Source organism: Cynocephalus volans, chromosome 12 (genome assembly GCF_027409185.1).
Source record: "Cynocephalus volans isolate mCynVol1 chromosome 12, mCynVol1.pri, whole genome shotgun sequence".
NCBI lineage: Eukaryota > Metazoa > Chordata > Mammalia > Dermoptera > Cynocephalidae > Cynocephalus > Cynocephalus volans.
The window spans coordinates 88,515,890-88,540,544 of record NC_084471.1 but is presented as its reverse complement, the minus strand read 5'-3'; the positions used below and the strand labels follow the sequence as shown (position 1 = coordinate 88,540,544).

The following is a 24,655-nucleotide window of genomic DNA, read 5'->3' as shown; positions in this document are numbered from 1 at the left end:
GATTTGGAAACACCTTAGAAAAGTAAAGGCAGGTGGGATTTAAACAATTGTGTTTTTCTTTTCAGTCAAGATTAAAATTCCTCACAGATTTCTCAGTCATGTTCCCAATGGTTTGTGAAGATTTGAAAAAAATCTGAAATGCTTCCTAAAATTGATAGGTGAATTTATAAATATCCAATACTAAAAACCACTTGAATTGAAAAAAAAATTCTTGGTCAAACTTTCACCTTTTTCTCAGGTTTTTGAAAAAGAAAAATCAGTTCTCTCAGTACTTACAGATTACTGAGAAGCTCCATAAATCATTCCTTCACTAAATAAGCACAGGCTCGTAATTTCAGAGCAAAAGGTAATTTGGACTAAGCTTTAATTCCAACACCAGAGATGTGATAATTTATATTGAGAATGTTAAACTGTTATCTCAAGCATTAATAATTTTCGAAATCCTGATCAATTTCAGCAATATTCTTGCTATAGTGAGGGGCAGCAGACTAATTTGTTTTTAGATATCAGTTGAAAACCTGTTTTTAGAGTCTGTAAGTCATAGGGACTCACTCGGTTTCCAGGCCTTTGTCAGTCCTTTGTGACCTTCTGCAACCAACACAGCTTTGTGTAGCTTAGTTCTTGCCTCAGCAGTAAAGGATAGGAACTAGACTCATTGAGCATCACATCTTTCGTGACTCCAAAAGCCTGTGTGACTATAGGAAAGACTCAGTATGGAACCACTGAGGAGCTTCTAAAGGGAGGCAATGTAGAGAAATGACCAAGAGCCCACCACACTTGGGAGCCAGACTGCGTCTGTTCAAGTCCTGGCTCCGAGGGCTGGATACCTTTAGGCAAACCATTAACCACCCTCAGCCTCAGTGTCCTCCTAGATAAAATGGAGATGACAGTACTACATATCCTAGGGCCGGGGGAGATAATGAGCTCACACATGTAGAGCATTCAATATCCTTTTCTTTCCTCTTAGGGTTCAGTAATGTTAACTGCTATTGGTAAAAGTGCAGTGTCCTAGATATATAATCCTCATTTGCATTTCATAGTGTTTTATAATTTCAAAAGAATATTTAATATTTTATCTCATTGATAAGCATAGAAATTCTGTGAGGTAGAAATAGAAGTTGCAGTATCTTTGTAAATTTAAAAAAATTTAATAGAGCAATAGAAGTCGTCCATAGATGTTTTGCTCAATCAGTGGTTTAATAAACGGTACCGCTAGAATCAAACTCAAGTCTTCTGATTCCAGGTACATAGTGGGTGTGTGGGGGTGTGTCTGTGTGTGTGCATGTGCGTGCGTGTATGCATGTGTTCCTTTATTCTTGTATCAATGAAATCCTAGCCCAAGATGTTTTCTCTTTCATTTTTATATTATAAAGGTAATAACTGTTCACTTTATGGAAATAAGGAAATGCAAAGAAAAAATATAATTTCATAATATCCTTCCCTTAATCTACCCATAAGATTTTCTCTTAACATTTTGGCACATATCCTGTCCTGGACTATTTTTTTCTTCTGATGGTTCTGAATTTGAGGCTGTTAATTATAAAATAGTTTTTGATGTTCATATTTGTGGTAGCATTGAATCTGAGAATATCCACAGCTTCAAACAGAAAGCTAGAACTCTCTGGCTTTAAGGTGCCATTAGAATAGCTGCTTTTGCAACTACTTGCCATTAATGGATGGCCATAAAGTGATAAGAAAAGAAGCTAAGTTGCTCCTTTTTTGTTTTTTGTCTTTCCTTTCCTAACTACCATAGTTACACTGAGTCAAGGAGAAGAGTGACTTTTCGTAGATCCCCAAGACACTTCAAGCCCATATTCAAAGTATTTTTAGACTAGGCTTGTTTGTGATGGATGCATGTCACATTTAAAGTTGGTAAAGGCAAAGAATATTGATAGCCTTGGAGACAAATATGTGGTATGTTCATAAACTTCTTAAATACTTTTAAATTATTTTTCTCTGAATGAATCAGGAGACAGAAAACCGGGATCTGATTCTTAAAATTCGGATTCTACAGGAAGAGGTATGTCAAAATCATTAAACACTGATACAGACAAACATATGGAAATCCATACAGTCATGGGTTATGATTGTGGGTTAAATAAAAATAACATGAATATTCAGGCTCTTAATGGGCCAAAGAGCCTGTTGATTTGTCAAATAACAAGTGAAGAAGAGTGGATAGGATTTTCACATTTGGACAGAGGTAACAAATTATTACTTTTGCAATTATCCATGGAAGAAATAGGATTTAAGAAATTTAGATTTAAGATGAAATGAACACATCTAAAAAATATACAAGTTAAGAAGGAAAGCAAGGACACTAATAATTTTCCATTATTATTCCATTGAACAAGGTGGCAAAAGTATTGAGTCTATGACCTTGGAAAAACTATTTATCTTTTCTGGCCTAATAATACCTATTTCATATAGCGGTTATGGAGATTAAACCATAATGTACCTTACATATGTTAGGAAATATTAGTATAATCTCTAAAAAAATTTTTTTTGCAGTATATTTTAAGAAACAGATTAAAGACTGGAAGAACAGGTATCAAAGCTACTAGTAAGTTACTGTTTTGGAAAATTCCCAATATATACCTTTTGAACATCAAGTATTATAATAAGATTTTAGTTTTGGTTTTATATAAGGCTATCAGAAGTATTTATTAAGCTGTGCTGAATAGTCTGGAGAGTTACCCAAAATGTGGGCCAAGTGGATACTAAAAAAAAAGGTCATAGTGAATTGGAAAGCAACAATCAAAGATTGGAAAGAAAGCCTACATTAGATTCAGACTTGTTACAGCTGCAAGGCCAAGTTTTTGTGAAACTAGTGCTTTACAATTAAACTCCTAATGTAAGCTATTTTTCTACTTGTATTTAAATGAGTGACAAACCTTAAAGAATTGTATCAAACTGGTTTAGAATTTAGATTTAAAAGCTTTCATCATGAGATGGCATTGCAATTACTGATTTACATTAGAAAATGCATATAAATGTCACTGCTAGCTTAGATTCCTTCACACAGTAAAATCTGATGCACTGCAATGGGTAACAGTGGTTTGGGTAGTGATTTATGTTCATTCATTCATTCTTCTAACTCATATTCACCGGAGACCTCTGTGTGCAGGTGCCATTCTAAGTGCTGAGTATACAAACTTAAGAAAGCTAGCCCATGTGGAACTAGTATGTAAGATGGTAATTAGTGCTATGGGAAAAAGCCAACAACAGAATTGAGGGGGAGGAGAGTGCAATTTAAATTAGGTGGTTAGGGCCGGCCCATGGCTCACTTGGGAGAGTGTGGTGCTGATAACACCAAGGCCACGGGTTCGGATCCCTATAGGGATAGCTGGTTAGCGCACTGGGTGAGCTTGGTGCTGACAACACCAAGTCAAAGGTTAAGATCCCCTTATTGGTCATCTTTTAAAACAAAACAAAACAAAAAAACTAGGTGGTTAGGAAAAGCAGGACTATGATGTTTGTCCTTTGATTAGAAACTGGAAAGGAGGTTTATCTGTGAAAAAGCATTCCAGGGAGGAAAGAGCAAGATCAAAGCTTGAAGCTGCAGCTTGCTTGCTGTTTTTGAGAAATAGCGAAGCCAGTGTGTCTGGAGCAGAGTGGACAAGTAGCAGGAGCTGCAGGCAGAGAGCAGCAGGGAGCCAGACACCCTCGGTCTTGTTTAGGCATTGGAAGCACCCCGTCTTTTCTTTGTTTTTGTTTTTGTTTTTTTACACTGAGTGAGATGGGAGCCACCAGAGGGTTTCAAATAGAGGAGTAATAGGATCTAATTTCTGCTTCAACAAGATGACTCTGGCTGCCGGGTTTAGTGGGGAAAGGGAAAAAGCAGGAAGATCAATTAGGAGGCCCTTGAAATGTTCCAGACAAAAGCTGATGGGGGCTGGACTGAAGCAGTGAAGAGTGGAGGTGGACAGACGTTCAGATCAGGAACTGCTTTGTGATATATCTAAAGATATTTATTTTATGTTCAGGGAATATGATTGTTTCTAGTGTCTCAGTGAAATAAAGCAAAGTCATCAGCTGAGGGTGAGAATGTTGGACGAGGTATTGGAAATTCAAGGAAAGAGGAGGGGCGAGATAGGCCTGGGGGTTGGACAACTTTTTAGTACAGGAACTGATGGTAAATATTTTTAAGCTTTGCTCGCCAAAAGGCGTTTGTCACAACTACTCGCCTCTGCCTTTTGTTGTGTGCAGGCATTCATAGACACTGTGTAAACAAATGGGCACAGCTATGCTCTAATAAAACTTTTTTTACAAAACAGGTGGCCAGCTAGCTTTGGCCTTGGATTGGGTTGGGAGGGTGGACATAGTTTGCCAACCCTTGATTTAGGCAAATGGCGGTGTGAATATACTAGGATTGTACAATATGAGATTAAAGGTCATGAATTTAACATGTGACCTGTTGGTTCATTCTTTCTTTGGCCATATTTATCTGAAAGAGTGCTGACATGGAGCGGGTGGCAGGTTAACTTAAGTAAATACCAAGAAGCAGGTATAGACAAAGGAATCGAGCCTGTGGGATGGAGTGATTATAATGACTGACCATGGAAGAATTCAAGCTGAGTAAAGAGGTGACTGAATTTATGGGAAGGTTGAAGGATAATGAAAAGGTGGTAGGATCGATGGATTGAAGGTTCCAGGGGGATTGAAGGTTTGTTGGTATTAAATGAAGTAATCTAGAAAGACAGGAGGTGGTGGTTGAAGAGTGAGACGCTTGTAATTAAGATAATTGGGGAGTCACAGTGACTGGTAATGACACGTTTGAGGCATGACGATGGGAGTGAGTGTCTGAGGTGGAAGAGGAGATCAGAAGGTGCTACTGAAAGTATTCCTGGGTGGTCATGTTAAAAGGATCATGTTATTTCTGAACAAAGACTAAAGTTTTGTCCCTTAGTTTAAAATGGATTACAGTGTTAATGAAAACTGCACTTCCTAAAAGAGACTTTGATTGTGATATTTTAAGATATTTTTCTTGGTGCTAAATCTAAGAATACTATCTTCTTTTGCATTAGAATATTAAGAGCATTATGGATATAGATAGACTGGAGAAGAAGATTGAGGAATTGTCTAGAACGGAGACAGAGCACCAAGTAAGCACTTCCCATACTGGTAAAGTACATTCTTCTGTCAAACTATTATTATTCTGTACAGATGTATAAGATTCATTGACAAAATAACCTTTAGTTATAAATTCTGAAATCTGTGCTCCTCAGTATGTCTGAAATATATGCAAGGCGGTTTCTTTTTCTTTTTCTTCTGCTAACATCTTTACTGTGATACATAATTCACATGCCATAAAATTCACCCACTTAAACTATATAAATCAGTGTTTATTAGTATATTCGTGGAGTTGTACTACCATCACCAAAATCAAGTTTCAGACATTTTCATCACCCTAAAAGAAAACCCTTTGACAGGTAAACAACTCCTTCCTACCCTCAGCCCTAGGCAACCACTAATCTATTTTCTGTTTCTATAGATTTGTCTATTCTGGACATTTTGTATAAATGGAATCATATCACATGTGGTATTTTGTGACTGGTTTCTTTCATTTAGCATAATATTTTCAAGGTTAACCCATGTTATAGTATTTATCAGTACTTCATTTTTCTTTTTTTAAAAAATTTATTTTATTTATTGAATCAAAATCGATTATACATATTTTGGGAGTTGAACATTGAGATATGTTGATTAATCAATATTTCTAGCATATGTATTGTTACAAATCATAATTAATCTTTATGCCCCTTGTCCAACCTCTCCCCTTCCCCCATTCCCTCCCCCCTCTAATTGCCCTAGGTTTCTTCTCTCCTTCTGAAAGAATAATCGTTACTCTGTTAACTTGTTGCCTAGATGATCTGTCCAATGCTGAGAGATGTGACCAGATCCCCCAATATTATCATAGAGCAGATGCTTCTTCTGTCATTCTGAAATGGGTTTTGTGGAAAGAGACATCCTCTTCTTTTCTTTGTCTCTGCTGGTGACACTTCTTGTGTGAATGCACTCCAGTGGTTGGTGAACCATCTGTGTGGCAGTTGTGGTGTCTAGCTGCTTTTGCAGCAGCCATGGTTATTGTTGTGTCTGTGGTGGGCCACCCACATGGAGGTGCTGTTTTGGGCATGCTCCTTGGCAATGGCGGTATGCCTGGTTGTGGGGTGTGTTTGGTCCCCTTTTCCATGCCTCTGATGCCTGGGCAGGCCCCAAGGCGCTGGCGCCATGTGCCTGGTTGTGGGAGAGAGGTCCTGTCCCCTTCTCCATGCCCTAGGTCCCTGGGTGGGGTCCAAGGTACTGGCATGGTGTGCCTGGTTGTGGGAGGGGGGTCCATTCCCCTTCTCCTTGCCCCGGGTCCCTGGGTGGGCTCCGAGTTGCTGGCATGGTGTGCCTGGTTGTGGGAGAGAGGTCCGGTCCCCTTCTCCATGCCCTGGGTCCCTGGGTGGGCCCGGAATCACTGGCGCAGTGTGCCTGGTTGTGGGAGTGAGGACCATTCCCCTTCTACATGCCCCAGGTCCCTGAGTGGGCTCCGAGTTCCTGGCATGTTGTGCCTGGTTGAGGGAGAGAGGTCCAGTCACCGACTCCATACCCTGGGTCTCTGGGTGGGCCCCAAGGTGCTGGTGTGGTGTGCCTGGTTGTGGGAGGGGGGTCCAGTCCCCTTCTCCTTGCCTTGGGTCCCTGGGCAAGCCCCAAGGTGCTGACATGGTGTGCCTGGTTGTGGGAGGGGGGGGTCCAGTCCCCTTCTCCATGCTTCAGGTCCCCAGGCTGGCCCTGAGGCACTGGTGCAGTTTGTCTGGAAGTGGGAGTGGGGTCCGGTCCCCAGATCCAAGCCTCCAGTTCCCAGGCCGGCCCCAAGGTGCTGGTGGTGTGCCTGGGCTGGAGTACTTCATTTCTTTTTAGTGCAGAAAAATATTCCATTGTATAGATATACCACATTTTGGGCTTGCCATTTTGGGGCTATTATGAATAATATGCTCCCGTGAACATTTGTATACAAGCTTTTATGTGTACATGTTTTAATTTCTCTTGGGTATATACCTAGGAGTGGAATTACTGGGTCATATGATGATCCTATGTTTAACCTTATGGGGAACTTCCAGATTGTTTTCCAAAGTAGCTCACCATTTTACATGCCACCAGGAGTGTATGAGGGTTCAAATTTCTCTATATCCTTGCAAACTCTTATTATTTATCTTTTAATGGTGATTTCTAATTTAATACCTGATTTTGTAAATCCCTAAGTCAGGAAAGATTTCAGATATTGTATCTTCTTAATGCTGAAAATGAGGAGAGATAGGAAAAAAAATCTATCGTTGATTAAACTAAGGAACATTCTTACAAAATGTTCTTTGTCTATATTGTATCTAAAAAAGTCTGTATTTGGTACATATTTTCATTATCTGCCATACATTCTTATCAGGAAACAAAAGACAACTATGACTAAATTAACAAATTTGTGTCATCCTTATTGTCATCTCTAATGGTTTATTTGAGCAATATTTTGTTGTATATGTCTGAAATAATGTGTTTAAACTTTATGCATATATGTGGAATTGTTAGGTTTCCTAGCATAAACCAGAATTTCATGTGTGTATATACATATATTACAGCAGTTATAATTTAGACATTAAAATCAAGTCTATACTAGGAATGGCTGTCTTTGGAAAACACATCTGTGATAAACTAGTGAAAAGAGCCTAGAGGCTGGCCAGTTTGCTTAGTTGGTTAGAGCGCAGCTTTGTAACACCAAGGTCATGGATTCAGATCCCTGAACCGGCCAGTTGCCAGAAAAACAAACAAACAACAACAAAAAAACAGAACCATAAGGCACGATCCCATCTTCCCTACTTAAAAGCTTTATAACCTCAGGCAAACTTTGTCTCAGTTTTCTCATCTGCTAAGTGGGTGTGATAGTTCTACCTGCTCTATCTACAAGCTTGTTGGAAACTGATGATGTGAGGTACCTTTAAAAATACACAATGGAATACTACTCAGCTATAAAAACGAATGAAATATTGCCATTTGCAACAACATGGATGGACCTCGAGAGAATTATATTAAGTGAAACAAGTCAGGCACAGAAAGAGAAATACCACATGTTCTCACTTATTGGAGGGAGCTAAAAATTAATATATAAATTCACACACACACATACACACATACACACACAAACCGGGGGGGGGGGGGAAGAAGTTATAACAACCACAATTATTTGAAGTTGATACAACAAACAAACAGAAAGGACATGGTTGGGGGGGAGGGGGGGAGGGAGAAGGGAGGGAGGTTTTGGTGATGGGGAGCATTAATCAGCTACAATGTATATCGACAAAATAAAATTTAAAAATAAAATAAAATAAAATAAAAAATAAAAAAATAAAAAAATAAAAAAATAAAAAAAAAATAAAAATATAGAGAGATATCTGATGTATATGATTATTGTGATGATTCTGCTTCTGACTATGCTAATTATTTTTCCACATTCTCAGTTTAGTCAATATACATGTTTATCAAATCTATGATACTTAGAAGCGTATGCCTACAAGGTTGCTTTTGCTTTGAAAACACTGATATATCCTTAATATTCACTTTGCTAAAAGAAATCTTGAACATTTTTAAACTGCCTTTAAAAAGAGAGAGAGTCTTCTGTGTGTCCTCATGGGATCTATATTCGTGTCCTACCTAGATATTCATTTTCACCAAAAATGTGACTACTCTGTTTGTTCTCTTATTACAACAATGTGGAATAGTGCGAAGGGCACTTGTCTGGATCTGTACACTCACATCCTAGTCTCAGCTGTCATTGACTGCGTGTGACATTGGGCAAGTCTCTGAGTAGTGCTGAGCTCGTTTCCTCACTGGTAAAGTCAGGGCAGTGATCCCTGCCTCTAGGGTTATTGTGGGGCTGGATGTAAAAGTGTTCTGTAAAGTCAAGAACATGCGCACGTTAAAGGTGCTTCAGAAACACATCTCCATTACTGGAATGATTTTATGGCACTGTCCTTTTACAAAGGAATGTCCCAACAGCCTTTCCTAAATTTCTTTCTTTTCAGATGCAATTACACACATATGAGAACACTTTGCTTATTAAAGATGCAAGTTTGCAGAAGGTTAGTACTGTTCCTTCTCGTGAAGGCCTGTGGGATTGGCTAGCTCTCTCCGGGTCATAAAGGAGGTGGTCACTGGTGTCACTGCACCCCTGTTAAGATCTGATTCTATTACGTCATGAGACTTTCCTTTATAGCACTTCTCAGAAATGTTCTGAGTGAAGAACACTGGCTGCTTCTCCGTCTGAGATAAGTTTGAACATATCTCCCCAAAGTTCTGGTGGTGGTTATATATGTAGCAAATGTTAGTGTGAGAACCTACTAGTCACTGGCTAGACACTGTGATGCAGTTTTCATTTATAACGACACAAATGAGTATGCAGTCATTCATTTTAGGAAAGAAGAAGAAAATATCTCCAAATTATTTGCCACCTAATTTGACTGGTTGATGGGTTGATACCTACATAGATATCATTCTATTTATGCTTATAGTCTGTGATCGCAGCCTGTCTGGTACTAAGGGATGCTGGCTACAGAGATGCTGGTTACAGTGACTTTAAGAGACCCAGGAGGAACATAGCCTAAGTTAATAAACTTCCACAGTCCAAGACAGGGAAGTAGAGAAGGAGCAATATTTGCCACGCTTTTCCTTTTCCTGCACATTATGAAGTTTTCAAAGGAGATATGTATAGCCTGTGGCTTTGACTGAAGTACTGAATACTGTACTAACTTTCTCTCTTCATTGGGGTGTTCTATGTCACTGTGTAATAATATTGTATTAGTGGTGGCTGCTCAGGTCTTCCACAGCTCTGGCCTTTCCACCTTCTGCACTGGTGCCCAGCATTCATTAGCTATTCACTGAGCACCTCCCGTGTGCCAGGCACCATGCCAGTCATGGGGTAAAATGATAGATCAGGCACTCACTACCTGGACTTTCTGGTCTTGTAGTATAAAATAAGGATTTTAACAGAGGTATCATTTGAACTTGATAAAATTGGATGCCTTAATAATTCACTGGTCATTTGCAAGTAAAGACTGATTTGTTTTTGGGTTTTTTTTCCTTAAGTTCATCATGATAATAATTATAACTTTGATTTGGGCTTAAGAATCAACTTTTAGGATTTGATTCCATTTGACCAAACACAGAACTTGACACCAGTTAGATATAGCTGCTTTGTCCCACACTTCTTGTGTGTTTTTAATCACGAGTACTAATTGGTTCAGTTTTCATAGGGAGATTGGTAAAAGATCTCATAATTGGGCATTTACAGTTCTTCTGTGGCTCATGTTGATAGTCTAATAAATATGATTTGGTGGACCCATTAACTTCTTGCTGTTCTCTCTCCTACTTTTCAGAAGGATTTAAGTATAGAAGAACTTAAGTCAACCATTGTAGAATATGGAAGCATTATAGAGGTATGCCGTAATCTCATAGCTTTCAAAGTGGTGTAGTCAAGCGTACCCACAAGAGTAATATGTATAGCCTAACGTTGTGTGTGATTCCAGAATTTACGAGGGGAGAAAAATAAACTGGCTCATGAGTTACAGCACCTGCAGCAGGAGCTCATCGTGTAAGTACAGAGCAACCCTTGCCGGCCTCCTCTCCTGTGCCTCTACCCTACGCTACTGGCCAGCCGAGCTGTCTACAGATCTTTGCATGGCCACATTTTATTCTTCTGTACCTTATACATGATATTTTCTCTACTTTTGTCCATGAGAACTCCTTGACGAGTTTTCTATGACTCTGCCTGACTGTCTTCCTCAGCTTGGGCTGCTGTTACAGAATACCATAGACTGGTGGTTTCAACAACAAATGTTTATTTCTCACAGGGCTGAAGACTGGAAGTCCAGGATCAGGGGTGGGTTCTGGTGAGGGCCCTCTCCCAGGATTACAGACTTCTTGTATCTTCACATGGAAGAAAGAGAGCTAGCTAAATCTCTGGTGTCTTTTTATAAGGATACTAATCCCACCCAGGAGGGCTCTACTGTCATGACCTCCCACAGGCCCCACCTCCTAATATTATCATATTGGGGTTAGGATTTCAACATAAGAACTTCTTTTGGTGGGGGGGACAAATGTTCAGTCCATTGTGCTGACCCTCCCTTGCCTTGAGATTAAGTAATCCTTTTGAATGCAAGTGTGGCACGTTCTTTCTTGTTTCCTAACACACATCATCCCATATTACAATCATTTGTTTCTGAATGATTCTGAATGCTAGTCCAAGATCCACAGGAGCCATTCAGATGCCAAAAATAAGTGCACACACCTACGTCATGTGGCTGGAAAAGGAGAAAAGTGCATTATCCGTATAAATACAGAGGGGGCTACTCTGCTTACTCCAGCTATTTGTTGCATCAAGACTGTGTGGACCCAGTGTGGCCATATCTGCTGATTTTGGAAGAAGAGCCAGAAATCTAGATTTCTAGTGTAATTTTCTTATTTTTAACTGTTGCCTTCAATTTTTTTTTTTTTTTTTTGTGTGTGTCCTAGTTGTTTGTGATCTCCTAGAGTGGCTCATTTGTACAGCTCCTGGAGGGGCTTGCTTGCTTCTCTCTGTGTTCCCAAGCACCTTATACAATCCTTGGCACGCATGGGTGCTAACTGGTCAGCAATAAATGAACCTGATAGTGATGACTTCAGACATAATGTTGGAGACACACATAACTAGACTGAACGGCTGTTCTTGTTTTTTTCAAGAAATGGGATCCAGCTGAATGTCAGTGAAGAGCATAAGGGTATCATCTCTGAAGGAGAAAAATCTTTACATTATGAGCTCACTCTTGCTCAGTCTGCAGAGGTAGGTAATTATTACCAGATGGAAAGCTGTAAAAACAAAACAAAAAAACAAAAAAAAACCTACCACCTCATGTGATAGCTTACCATTAAGTGAGGGTCCGTAGCTCGTTGAAAACCACCTGAGACATTTTGAAGAAATCTGTCGGTAGTTTCTAGAATCCAAGTCTAAAATCTCTTAGCTTGAGGGAAAGGTTAGCCCAAAGCTAGTGCAAGGCTCAAACATGGGTTTGTGGAAATGCGTATCAGTTAATTGGGACTTCACAAATCTTTATGTTCTTTCAAAAGGAGAGAACAAAACTGAGACCACTGGGAGGGGGAGTGTTAGTAAGAAATTGGTAAAGGCCCACAAAAAAATGATTGCATTGTGTAATTCTGAATATACTAATTATCCTGATTTAAGCATCACATATTACACACAGGTATTGATATTCAATGCCATGTCCCACAGATATGTACAATCCCACAGTTACGTTCCAATAAAAATAATTAAAAATCTTTATCTTCTTGATCTTTTCAGGACAGACTACCTGCACTGACCTCTGACCCTGGGGTCCTAAAGGTAATCGTGGAGATCCATGAGCTATTTTTTAGTATTTTCTAAAACCCCCAAAGTAAATGTATTTACCGAAAATAATGATGCCCAGAAAAAGCACTGAATTTCTTTGCTTTAGGACGTTGTACCAACCCAACGTAACGACATTGATTATTACGTTATGAACAGAAATTAGCATTTTTATGTGTGTTTTGGTTAATTTTAAAATGGCAAAATTTTTTTTAAAAAAAATCTGTCTGGTAGACTTAATTCTTTACAACATGGGAGGAAACACTCAAAAGCCTTCTTGGGGATAAAAACATGGGATCCCTTACGCTATGTTTTTACTCCTTTCTGTTTTCCAATTTTGTGCTTGTTATGTTAGGAACTGCTTTATTTAGCAGACTGCTTTCTTCACCACTTCGGTCTCTCCCTGTCTGTGGATGATGGATATGTCAGAATGTCCTCCTGTTGACAGCTGCGACATGACCTTGAAAGGAGAGGAAGAAAGTCGTTAGGGCAAATGCTGTTTGAGTTGCTCCTGCCAAGGATGCAGGGACGACATATGCTGCCTTCATCTGAAGCCATCTCGGGCAGCCCTGGACATTCTGCTGAGGGCTGTGCTTTCCTGACATTCTGTTTCAAATACTCATCATTTCACTGTGTTTTTGAAACTAAGCCAAACTGCCAGACTGAATGAAACTGTGGCAAATCTGCCATGGCAATGTGCTTTTATCCTCTGTCCTCTGAGATAATAATGGTGTCAAGATGCCAGCCCATTTAAGCTCTATGCTTCTAAACAGAGGGTTATCAGCCAGCAGAGTTCTGACTCTGAGATTTACCCACCAATGAGTTAGGAAGTTTGCCTCCTAACTAACTAAAATCGGGAAATAAGAGTCCTTCTCAACAGACGGCAAGGAGGTGGCTAAATGTGTTGTCATATATCTTGAATATGACAGGGGACAGAGACTTTGACAAAAGTATAGGGAAAGTACTTTGTGAAACATCATCTAAGAGTATCTTCTATGAATGGGAGAGAGACAAGAGAAACCAACCTCTTTTCAATGGGATTGATTGAGCACCATGTCCCCCAGGAGTGTGTTTTTCCTCCTGTGAATTTCTTTACTTTCCCCTATTTTTATGTTAAAATTAGAGCCATAGCAGTTTATATCACTCACATGTAAATGTTACCTATTGGATTAGTGAGTTTTCCTTATGATGGGATAAATGTGCATTCAGTTGACACCTTCCTAGAGAGAAAATGTGAACAGCTTTTTTAGGATGTAGAAAGATTTCACAAGGCTATTTAGAACTATTTGATGATGACAATTACATTGACCTCGGAGTGTCATTTTCATAAAATAAAAATAACGAATGTTCTTTATTAGGATAACAGAGTTGTGGGTGTTTTGGTTATTGTTTCAGAACAATGAAACTGAATGGCAATGCAATTTAGCAAACTTGTCATCTCTGGACATGATGATGGACCAAGAAATGCTGCTGTCACTGAGAGAGCCTGAACAAGAGGGCGTGGAATTCACAGCAGTGCTTTGGAAGCTGGTATTACATGGCATACATGGATAGTGGTGTTTCATTTTGACTGGGAATATCTGCAGATAACTGACATAGAGCCTGTTTGCTGAGTCCAAATATATCTCTGTGTTGTTCAGACCCCAATTAATCCTACTATGAAAAGACAAGACTTTTCTTAACCTTCCTAAAATTGATCTTCTAACTGTGAGTCAATTGGGACTAATAGATTGGTGACTAGATATGGATTTCTTGAGCTTTTTTTTTTTGTTTCCTGTGGGTTAGTCTTAGTAGCACAAGGCTGAAGACGTATCTATTGCACAGTTACCTTCTTGCTAATGGCTATTATCTCTTTCTCCATTTTGATTTTTTCACTGGAAACTCTAGATGGTTAGAGAAATCAGAGACCAACATCTGCATGTGGGTATTTCCAGTCCCTCTCACATTTAGTATGATGAGTGATAAAAATCAATGAAAATGCTGTTTCCATCTATTTGAAAGGGGAATTAAAATGGGTAGATTTTATTCTGGAAAATGATTCTATCTGTATATTCTCAGCATGTAGGGAGCACCTGACGACAGCATGTACACATGGCAATACCATAGGAGAAAGGAAAGTCACTTGGGGGGGCGGGTATTAGATGAGAAGGAACTCTGTTGTTTTCTTGAATTACCTACCTAGTAGAACTTTGGTCCAATTAATTCTTATTGTACAATAACATATGCCTTTTTACCTGAATTCCTAGTTGAAGATGTGGAACTCTTTTTTTTTTTTTCAGCATAAAGAAGTTTCTGAAATTCGAACTCTCGTTAATAGCTCCTTACAGTGGGTAACTAATCCAGAAGTTACTGTGAAAGAAAAGTGGGAGAAGAAGCTTACTGTAAGTGTTCTGTATTTTGTGATTTTCCTGGTTTTTCTTCTATTTTGTTAAGCCAGGTAATACTTATTTTATGCAGTACCATTTCTAAGATTTTACTGTAGTCTTTTGCTTCCTTAGTCTGATGAATGTTGAGAATGTGGGGGTGTGAATGAGCATGAGGGTTAGGATAAATGTGTGAGCATGAGGGATATGTGAGATGTGATGGAGAGACAGAATAAATATGACAGTTTTATGAAAAAATGTATTTGTATCGTCATGAGAACTGGCTAGTCCAAGGTTGGAGTTTTCCTTGGCCTATAAAAATTCCCTAGCTTTGGTACAATGATGATTGTATAAAAGAATCTTATTCTTGAGACGCTGATGGTTTTATTATCTCAGAAAGTAGCAGAAAATTTGAAAACAGGAATGTCGTATGTAGCTATTTCCAGCTTTGTTAGAAGGGAAGCATATAAGAAGAAATCTCTTTAATCCATCACCTGTAATCTCTACTTCTTGACTGCCAGACTGCTTCCTAGCATCCATCAGCCCCGTAAATCAAGCTAGAGAAAGAAGTAAACTCTGAAATGCTAATCTCAACCCCTTTGCCAATCTAATTTTTTTAAAAGTTGCTTTTGTATATAATAATTAACAAATACTGATTTTTATTGCATTGCCTTGTCCCATCCTGTTCTAAAGCAATGTGATGACTGAAGAAATGCTTAGGAACCCACTTAAGAAAAAATGAAACTCAGTTTTAGGCACACGATAGGTAGTTAATACATACTTGTTAAATTGATATAATCAACCAATAGAGTAATCAATATCTGGGCAATGAGGATTGGAATCTGTCCAATTATAATTTGGGGGTCTAATAGCAGTGAGTGTTATTGAGATGGCAACGTTCACAGCATTTTCTGTTGCCTCTGTCATTTGTTTATACTTAACATTGGAGAACGGGAGTTTATTTTGTTGACTTTTTTTTTATATAGGAATTCAAACATATCATGGAAGAGAAGCTCAATCTTTTCATAATAATGCTGAACAGCTTGGAAAACCACAAAGAATCTCTTGATAAAGAGTTTGTCAAATTAATAGAGATTTTGAAGAGATTTAGGCTGGAATATTTTTGTTTCAGAGAAGAACTTCTTTCCAGGTGATGATCATTTTTAAATAAGAAACTCATGATTTTATATACACGACATGCTTATGATTGTGCCACGACATTCAATTTACTTTTTATAAGTTGTATTTGTTGATTTCATATGACACTTTTTCAGAGAAGACATTCTGCTTGACAATTCTGAATTGTGAAATTGACTTAAGTTCAAAATTGCAAATAGTGAACTTTGAAATCTGTGGAAAGCAGTGTAATGAGTTATTTTTCCCTAGAGAAGGAATTGGAATTATGGAATATAGAATTCTTTTAGCCAAAAGGAGCCTTGAAGATCCTTTAGTAATCTCATAATTTTACAGAGGACTGAGGCATAAAGAGATAAAGTGAGCTGATCAAGGCCTGAGAGTTATTAATGGAAGCTCTAGAACTTGAAGCCAGGCCTGTTGACTCCTATCCCACTGGGCTGTATGTCCCACTTCAGTATACAGTGCACCATTGGGCATAGTCACCTAAATTTCGGTTAAATGAAGTCATAGGGAATAGAGGATAATAAATGTAGAATAACTTGCCATCTTATCCTTCCTCTAACCTCAATTCTTATGATGATGGGGAAATTCTTGAAATTTTTGTGCCCTGTAAACCACATACTAAACAAGGATAGCAGTTATATCTTTTGTTGACCACTATTTATATAGCTGCTAGTACCATATTTAGCACTCATTTAAGAAATGTTTTTTGAATAAATAAATGAACAGGCGTAAATACTGAACTTGAAAACAAAGTAAAAAAAGAAATGTAGTTAGAGACTAAGGTAAGCTTAGACAAAATGGCCAGAAGAAACTATCTTATTTCCCCAAATATAAGGAAACTAGATACCAGAGAGAGGTTAATACCAGAAGGAAGTATCAAGAGAATGAACTTCTGCTTTCCCTAAGAAGTGTGGAGCCCAGACTTCCTCGTAGTGGTAAAAGGTGTGGGTTAATGGATGCGCAGCTTCTGTACACAGATTCCATCTCCTCAAAAGTGAGCGTCGAAATTCTACTTAGCACCAAAGAACTATTTTGAGAGAGGCCTGCTCTAGGAGCATCTCTGAGTGTGTGAATCTTCTGTATTACCCTACCAGACACACCAGCAGCCCAGTTAAATAATAGATTTCATTTGTCTAGTGGTTACTGTGTCAGATGTAGTGCTCAGAATTGGGTATATATTTATCTCCAGAAAGGTTCAGTAACTTGCCCAAACTTACCCAGCTGGGATTAAGTAATAAGCAGGATTCAGATCTTGATATATCTGACTTCAAAGCCTATGCTCTATCAACTACTAATCTCCCACCATCGACTTGTTAAAATGATACAATACTTATTAAAAATTTATTTTTTATATTTATTCTGGGAACCTAGCATTGGGCAAAATTCTCCTTAACCAACAGAAGAATGCTTTAGCCCCTGCCTTCTGGAAATAATTTAAAACAGACAAAACCATATAGAGGCTACACACAAAATGATTTGACTACAGATTTTAACTATGAATAAGAAGGTGGGTGGATTCATGATTCTGTGTGGTAAAAGGAAAAAAGGAGTATTTTGTGGAGAGAATTCAATGTTTAGATGAGGTAGGAGGTGTGTTTAAAGGCAAAGTTTCAGAAGCTGTTTGAGGAAGAGGGGGCTTCCATTCCGTGGCAAGACAGGCTCCAGGGCTGAGAAGTGGAAAGGATCGTGTGGGTCAAGGAGAGGCAGTAAAGGAAAAAACTGCTTTTGGAGGGCTCAGTGAGAAGAGCAAGTGTGGTTCGAACAACATTCATCAGAGTGTCTGTTCTTTGTTAGGCTTTTTCCCTCCCCTAGATGCTAGAGAACTGTAGGAAAGAGAGAGAAATCTGTGCCTCTGTGAAACTAACATCTGGTAAGGGACACAAATAGTGAACAAATAAACCTATAATTATATAATACAATGTTAGGGAGTAGTCAATGATATGGAGAAAATCAAAGCAGAATAAGAAGACAGGGCATGACAGGGGCAGGAGGACCTACTTTTAGAAAGAATGGCCAGGAGAGGCCTGTCTGAGGAGTGATGAGTGGAGAGCTGACAGAAGTGAGGGAGTGAGCCACGTGACGATCTGGGAAGTGTTCTAGGCAGAGAAAGTAGCTGGTGCAAAGGCTCTGAGGTTGTCATGAGCTTGGTATGTTTGAACAGCAGCAAGAAGCCAGCATGGCTGGAGTGCAGTAAGTGTTAAGCAGTGGTAGGAGATGGGGCCAGAGAGATTGGAAACAGGTTGCACATAGCCTTGCAGTCCATGTTTAGGAGTTAGCATTTTATTCTGGGTGTGGTGGGAATCCATCACAGGGTTATGAGCAGAGAAGTGGTATGATCTGTGCTTCGAAAGATCTGCCAAGGTGGAGAATTGTCTGTAGAGGGCAAGAGTGAAAGCAGTGAGACCACGAAGAAGAGTTTTTTCAACAAGCGATCACCATTTAAAGATCCTGATATCAATTTGCTGGATTGTGACCTGTGTTTTTTTTAAATAAATAAAAGATAAAATATCAGAGTACATATAGTAAGAGTAAGTAGTGTTTAGTACAGCTTTTGTTTTAGTTGCACATATGTGTGTGTACTAAATTGAAATATAAAATATTTACTAGGTCATGGTCAAAATGCCACAGAGTTAGTAGCTATTGCAGTAGTCCTGATCAGGGGTATAGTATAGGTCCTGGCAATAGTTCTGAACGTGGTAAGAAATGATTAGATTCAAACTGCATTTTGAGGGTAAATCAGATCTGATGTGCTAGTAGATTTGATGTGGGAAATATAAGAAAAGAGGAGTCATCTTTGACTTAGAGGTTTTGGGTCTGAAAACTAGGTAAATAGTGTGCCACTTACATGGCAAAGTCTGGGAGTGATACAGACTCGGCAGGGGTTGGAATAAAAGTCAAGATTTAGCATTAGGACATGTTAGCAAGGAGAGTTGTTGGCTTTAAAAACACACACCCAAAGCTAATATATATACCTCTTAACATGATAATGAAAACTTCTATGGGAGAAATATCATCAAAGATTTAACATCTGTTGAATATCTTTAACAGATGGTACCATCTAATTTTTTAAAAAGCTATTTCTAGACTTATTCCTAAAGTCCATTAAAATTATTGTCTTGCAGGTGAAAATGCATATAAGTGAAAGTTTTAGTATTATCAAATATTGATTTCTGATGGATATTAAAGTCCTTTTGCTTTCTCTTTGAAAATAATGGACACTTGAGAGCTTAGGCTATTCCTGGAAAAGAGAAAAGTAGATAAAACTGATGTCTTAAAACATAGGAGGTGACATCAGCAAGATTGTAGAATAAGAGGCCATGACCCTCCTTCTCCCCAAGGACACACTAATTCAACGACAATACATGGACAAATACCCTTAATGAGAAATCTAGAAATTACTTAAGAGACTACTGCACCCTGCATGAGCATGAAACCAGCCACATCAAGGCTGGTAGGAAAATTCGATACCCTCACCATCACTAAGCTCAGCACAGTGCCATATGATCAGAAGGAAACTCCCAGATCCTAGCTTCTCCCTGGAGCAGAAAAGAGTTATACCACACGTCCAACATTCCAACTCTTCTGTCTCACCTCAGAGAACTGATGGGACTTGGCACACTCAAGATGCCTGGGGACCACAGAAACCAAAGAAAACAGTTGAACTAGCATGTATGCACTTGCCAGAGCCCCTACCTCCTATTCCATACAAAGCAAGCAGGTGAAAAATCCCAGATCCCAGCTTTTCCCTAAAGAATAGAGGATGGGAAAGTTTGGCCATGCATCCAATGTTTGAACTTTGCTGGGTGCTGCCCAGCAAATTGATATTTGTCTCACCTGTCTCAGAGTACTAAAGGGACCCAGCATACTCTAGATGCCTGGGGCCTGTTAAGAAGAATATGTGGTTTGGACTAGCATAAATGTTTGAGAAGCCCCTGAAATCTCTGCCTGGGCTGATTGAGGGTTTTCTCCTGTATGAGGCTAGTTTATACATACTGAGAGAGCTGACTGTTTTTTCTAACATGTAGATAAAAACATGAATCAAGGAAAATAAAACAAGGAAATGTGTCCCAAACAAAGGAACAAAATAAATTTCAAAAACTGACCATAATGAAACAGAGGTAAATGATTTACCTGACAGAGAATCCAATAAAGATGCTCAATGAGATCAGGAGAACAATGCATGGACAAAGTGAGAATTTTAACAAAAATATAGAAAATACTAAAAAGTATCAAACAGAAATCTTGGAACTGAAGACTGTACCTGAGCTGAAAAATTTTCTAGAAAAGTTCAACAGCAGACTATATGAAGCAAAAGAAATGATCACTGAACTTGAAGACAAGTCATTGGAAATTATCCAGTCAGAGGAGCAAAAAGAAAAAAGAATGAAAGAGTGAGTAATGCTGAAGGACTTGTGGGATACCATCAAACATAATTATATATGGATTATCAAAGTCCCAGAGGAGATAATAAAGAAAAAAGGGCAGAAAGGCTATTTAAAGAAATAATGGCTAACAACTTTCCAAATCTGGGGAAGAAAATGGACATCCAGATTCAGGAGGCCCAATGGACATCAAATAAGATGAACCCAAAGAAATCCACACCTAGACACATTATAATCAAATTGTCAAAAGTCAAAGACAGAATTTCAAGAGCAGCAAAATAAAAGCATCTCATCACATAAGGGGGACACCTATAAGACTATCAGCAAATTTCTCAGCAGAAATCTTGCAGGTAAGAAGGCAGTGGGATGATATATTCGAAGGGCTAAAAGTATAAGCATACTATCCTGGCAAAACTATCCTTCAAAAATGAAAGAGAGATGTATTAGTCCATTTTGTGTTGCTATAACAGAATACTTGAAACTGGGTGATTTATAAAGAAAATGAAATGTATTGCTTACAGTTTCTGAGGCTGGGAAATCCGAAGTCCATCTGGTGGTGGTGTCAGCAACCCAGGGGTTTCACATTGCAAGGTGATGGAAGCAGAGAGAGAGAGCCTCTCCTCTCTCTCTTTTTAAAGCCCTCAGGACCATGCCCCTGACCACTGTTTTAAACCCATACATTACAGCATGGTCCTACAATCCAATCACCTCTTCAAGGCTCCACCTTTCAATTACCATCATAGGATTTGCCACTCTCTTAATAGTCATGGTGGGGGGCTAAGTTTCTAATACATAAAACTTGGGGGACACAATTCAAGCTCCAGTGAGTTTTGGGGAACATAAATCAATCCACTACAAGAGATAAAGACTTTCCCAGACAAACATAAGCTGAGGGAGTTTATCATCACTAGACCTATCTTTCAAGAAATGCTAAAGGAGTTCTTCAAGTTGAAGCAAAATGATGCTACATGGCAATGTGAAAGCACGTGAAGGTGTAAAACATGCTGGTAAATCTAAATATGTAGACAAATAACAAATATATGGACTGTAGATATATGGACAAGTAATACTGTAATAGCAGTGGTAAGTCACTTTTAATTCTAGTATAAAAGTTAAAAGACTAAAGTATTATAAGTAACCATAACTATAAAACTATGTTAATGAATATACAATACAGTGGTACTTCAAAAACTTTGTGGAAAAGTAGAATTAAAAGATATGAGTCTTTCCGTGAACTTTTTGAAGTACCCTCACATAGAAGGATGTAAACTGTGACATCAATAACATAAAGTATGTGGAGGAGAGAAGTAAAAATGTAGAATTTTTGTATGTGATTGAAGTTACCAGCTTGAAATAGGCTGTTATAACCATAGATATTTTATGTAAGTTCCATGATAACTACAGAGAAAATACCTGTAGCAGATATGCACAAAAAAGGGAAAGAAATCAAAACATATTGCTACAAAAGAAAAAAGTGAAATTGAAAAGAAGACAAGTGGCAACGAGGGACAAAAGCACTTCAAGACAGACCAAAAAAACCCCGACAAAATGGCACTAGTAAGTCCTTCCTTATCAGTAATTACTTTTAATGTAAATGGATTACACTCTGCAATCAAGAGACATAGGCTGAAAGTATTAAAAGAACAATACTCAATTATATGCTGTGTACAAGAGTCTCTAGATTTAACAACACACATTGGCTGAAAATGAAGAGATGGAAAAAGATATTCTAGGCAAATGGTAACCAAAAGAGAGTTGGGGCAACTGTACTTTCATCAGAAAGAATAGACATAAAGTAAAAAAAACTCATTAGAGACAAAGAAAGGTATTATATAATGATAAAAGGGTCAATTCACCAGGAAGAAATAACAGTTATAAATACCTAAGCACCAAATACCAGAGCACAGAAATAAATAAACATTGACAGAACTGAAGGGAGAAATATAAGAACTAGACAGCAATACAGTAATAGTGGAAGACTTCAGCACTCGACTTTCAATAACAGATAAAACATCCAGAAAGAAAATCAATAGGGAAATAGCAAACTTAAACAAATAGTGCTAACTGGTATTTACAGACCATTGCACTCAACTGCAGTAGAGAACACATTATTGTCACACGCATATGGAACATTCTCCAGGATAGATCACATGTTAGGTAACAAAATAAGTGTTAACAAACTTAAGAAGTTTGAAATTAAACTTTTTTTTTTTTTAACAGAGACTAAAACTCTATAGTAGAAGGAGAACTGGAATTTTCACAAATATGTGGAAATTAAACAACACTGTTCTGAACAACCAATGGGTCAATGAAGAAATCAAAAAGGAAATTAGAAAATATCTTCAGACAAATGAAAAAAAACAACATGCCAAAATTTATGGGATGCAGTAAAAGTGCTAAGAGGGAGGTTTATACTGATAAACACTTAAAAAAGAAGAAAAATCTCAAGCAACCTAACTTGACACCTTGCTATGGGTTGAATGTGTCCTCCAAAAGTTTGTTTTGGAAACTTGATCCCCATTGTAACTGTTTTAAGAGGGTGGGAAGTCCAATTACTGTATTTGAAAGTAGGGCCTTTAAGAGGTTATTGGATCATGAGGACTGTGTTCTCATGAATAGATTAATCAGTTCATGGAGTAATAAGTTATCAGGGGTGTAGACTGTTGGCTTTATAAGGAGAACACATGAGAAATCTCTTGCCATCCCCCAGTGTGACACCCCGAGTCATCAAGGGACCCTGTAGAGAGTTCCCACTTAGAGGAAGGCCATCACCAGATGTGCCCAATGGACTGGACTTACCAGCTTCTGAAACTGCTAGAAATAAATTTCATTTTCTTATAAATTATCTAGTTTCAGATATTCTGTTGTAAGCAACAGAAAATGATCTAATACATACCTCAGTGAACTAGAAAAAGAACAACTTAAACCCAAAGTTAGAAGGGAGGAAATAATAAAAATTAGAGCAGAAATATAAGAGAGAAAAGAAAAACAATAAAAAAATAAACTAAGAATTGTTTTTTTAATATAAAACTGACAAACCTTTAGCTAGACTAAGAAAAAAGAGAAGACTCAAAAGAGATACTACAACTGAAGCCACCGAAATATAAAGAATCATAAAAGACTACTGTGAACAAGTATTTGCCAGCAAATTGGATAACTTAGAAGAAATGGATAAATTCCTGGAAATGTATGATCTACCAAGACTGAATCATGAAGAAATAATAGAAAATCCGAACAGACCTATAACTAGTAAGGAGATTGAATCAGTAATCAAATACTTCCCAACAAAGAAAAGCCCAGGATGAGAAGACTTCACTGGCGAATTCCACCTAACATTTAATGATTAATGCCAATCCTTCTGAAACTCTTAAGACAAAAAAAAAAAAACCACTTTGAAACTTATTTTGTGAGGCCAGCATTACCCTGATACCAAAGACATTACAAGAAAAGAAAACTCGAGGCCAATATTCCTGATGAAATATAGGTGCAAAATCCTCAACAAAATATGAGCAGATCAGATTCAACAGCACATTAAACACCATGGCTTACGCATCATGACTAAATGGGATTTATCCTTGGGATGCAAGGATGGTTTAACATATGCAAATCAATGCGATAAACCACATCAGCAGAATGAAGGGTAAATATCACATGATCATCTCTAAAGATGCACAAAAAACATTTCACAAAATTCAAGAGTCTTATGTAAAAAACTCTTAAACTAGAAATTGAAACTGCCTAAACATAATAAAAGTCATATGAAAAGCCCATGGCTAATACCTTACTCGACTGCGAAAAACAAGGATACCCATTCTTGCCACTTCTGTTCAACATAGTACAGTACTAGAAGTCCTAGTCAGAGCATTTAGGCAAGAAAAGTAAAGGGCATGTAAGTTAGAAAAAAGTACCATTATCTCTGTTCACAGATGGCATCTCATATGTAGGAAACCCTAATGATTCCACAAAAAAACTGTTAGAATAAATGAATTCAGTAAAGTTAAAAAATCAACATGCAGGAATCAGTATCATTTCTATATGGTAACAATGAACTACTTGAAAAGGAAATTAACAATCTCATTTACAATAGCATCAAAAAGAATAAAATACTTAGGAATAAATTTAATAAGGAAGTGAAACACATGTAGTGAACATTGATGAGAGAAATTAAAGAAGACACAAATAAATGAAAAATCCTGTGTTCGTGGATTGGAAGACTTAATATTGTTAAAATGATCATATTACCCAAAGAAATCCATATATTCAAAAATCCCAATGATGTTTTTTACAAAAATAGAAAAATCAATCCTAAAAGTCCTATGGAAGCACAAAGGACCAAAACAATCTTAAGAAAGAACAAAGGT

General features: G+C 38.0%; 1 protein-coding gene across 1 annotated transcript in view; it reads left to right on the top strand.

Moving 5' to 3' along the window:
* The window catches only part of IRAG2 (inositol 1,4,5-triphosphate receptor associated 2), a 98,110-nt gene that overhangs the window by 20,320 nt on the left and 53,135 nt on the right, over positions 1-24,655 (top strand). Inside the window, exons 8-16 of the mRNA XM_063076129.1 lie at positions 1,970-2,020; positions 5,028-5,105; positions 9,057-9,113; positions 10,407-10,466; positions 10,557-10,621; positions 11,749-11,848; positions 13,805-13,939; positions 14,689-14,790; positions 15,759-15,922. Coding sequence (XP_062932199.1) covers positions 1,970-2,020; positions 5,028-5,105; positions 9,057-9,113; positions 10,407-10,466; positions 10,557-10,621; positions 11,749-11,848; positions 13,805-13,939; positions 14,689-14,790; positions 15,759-15,922 — 812 coding nt within the window. The remainder of the gene's footprint in view (positions 1-1,969; positions 2,021-5,027; positions 5,106-9,056; positions 9,114-10,406; positions 10,467-10,556; positions 10,622-11,748; positions 11,849-13,804; positions 13,940-14,688; positions 14,791-15,758; positions 15,923-24,655) is intronic.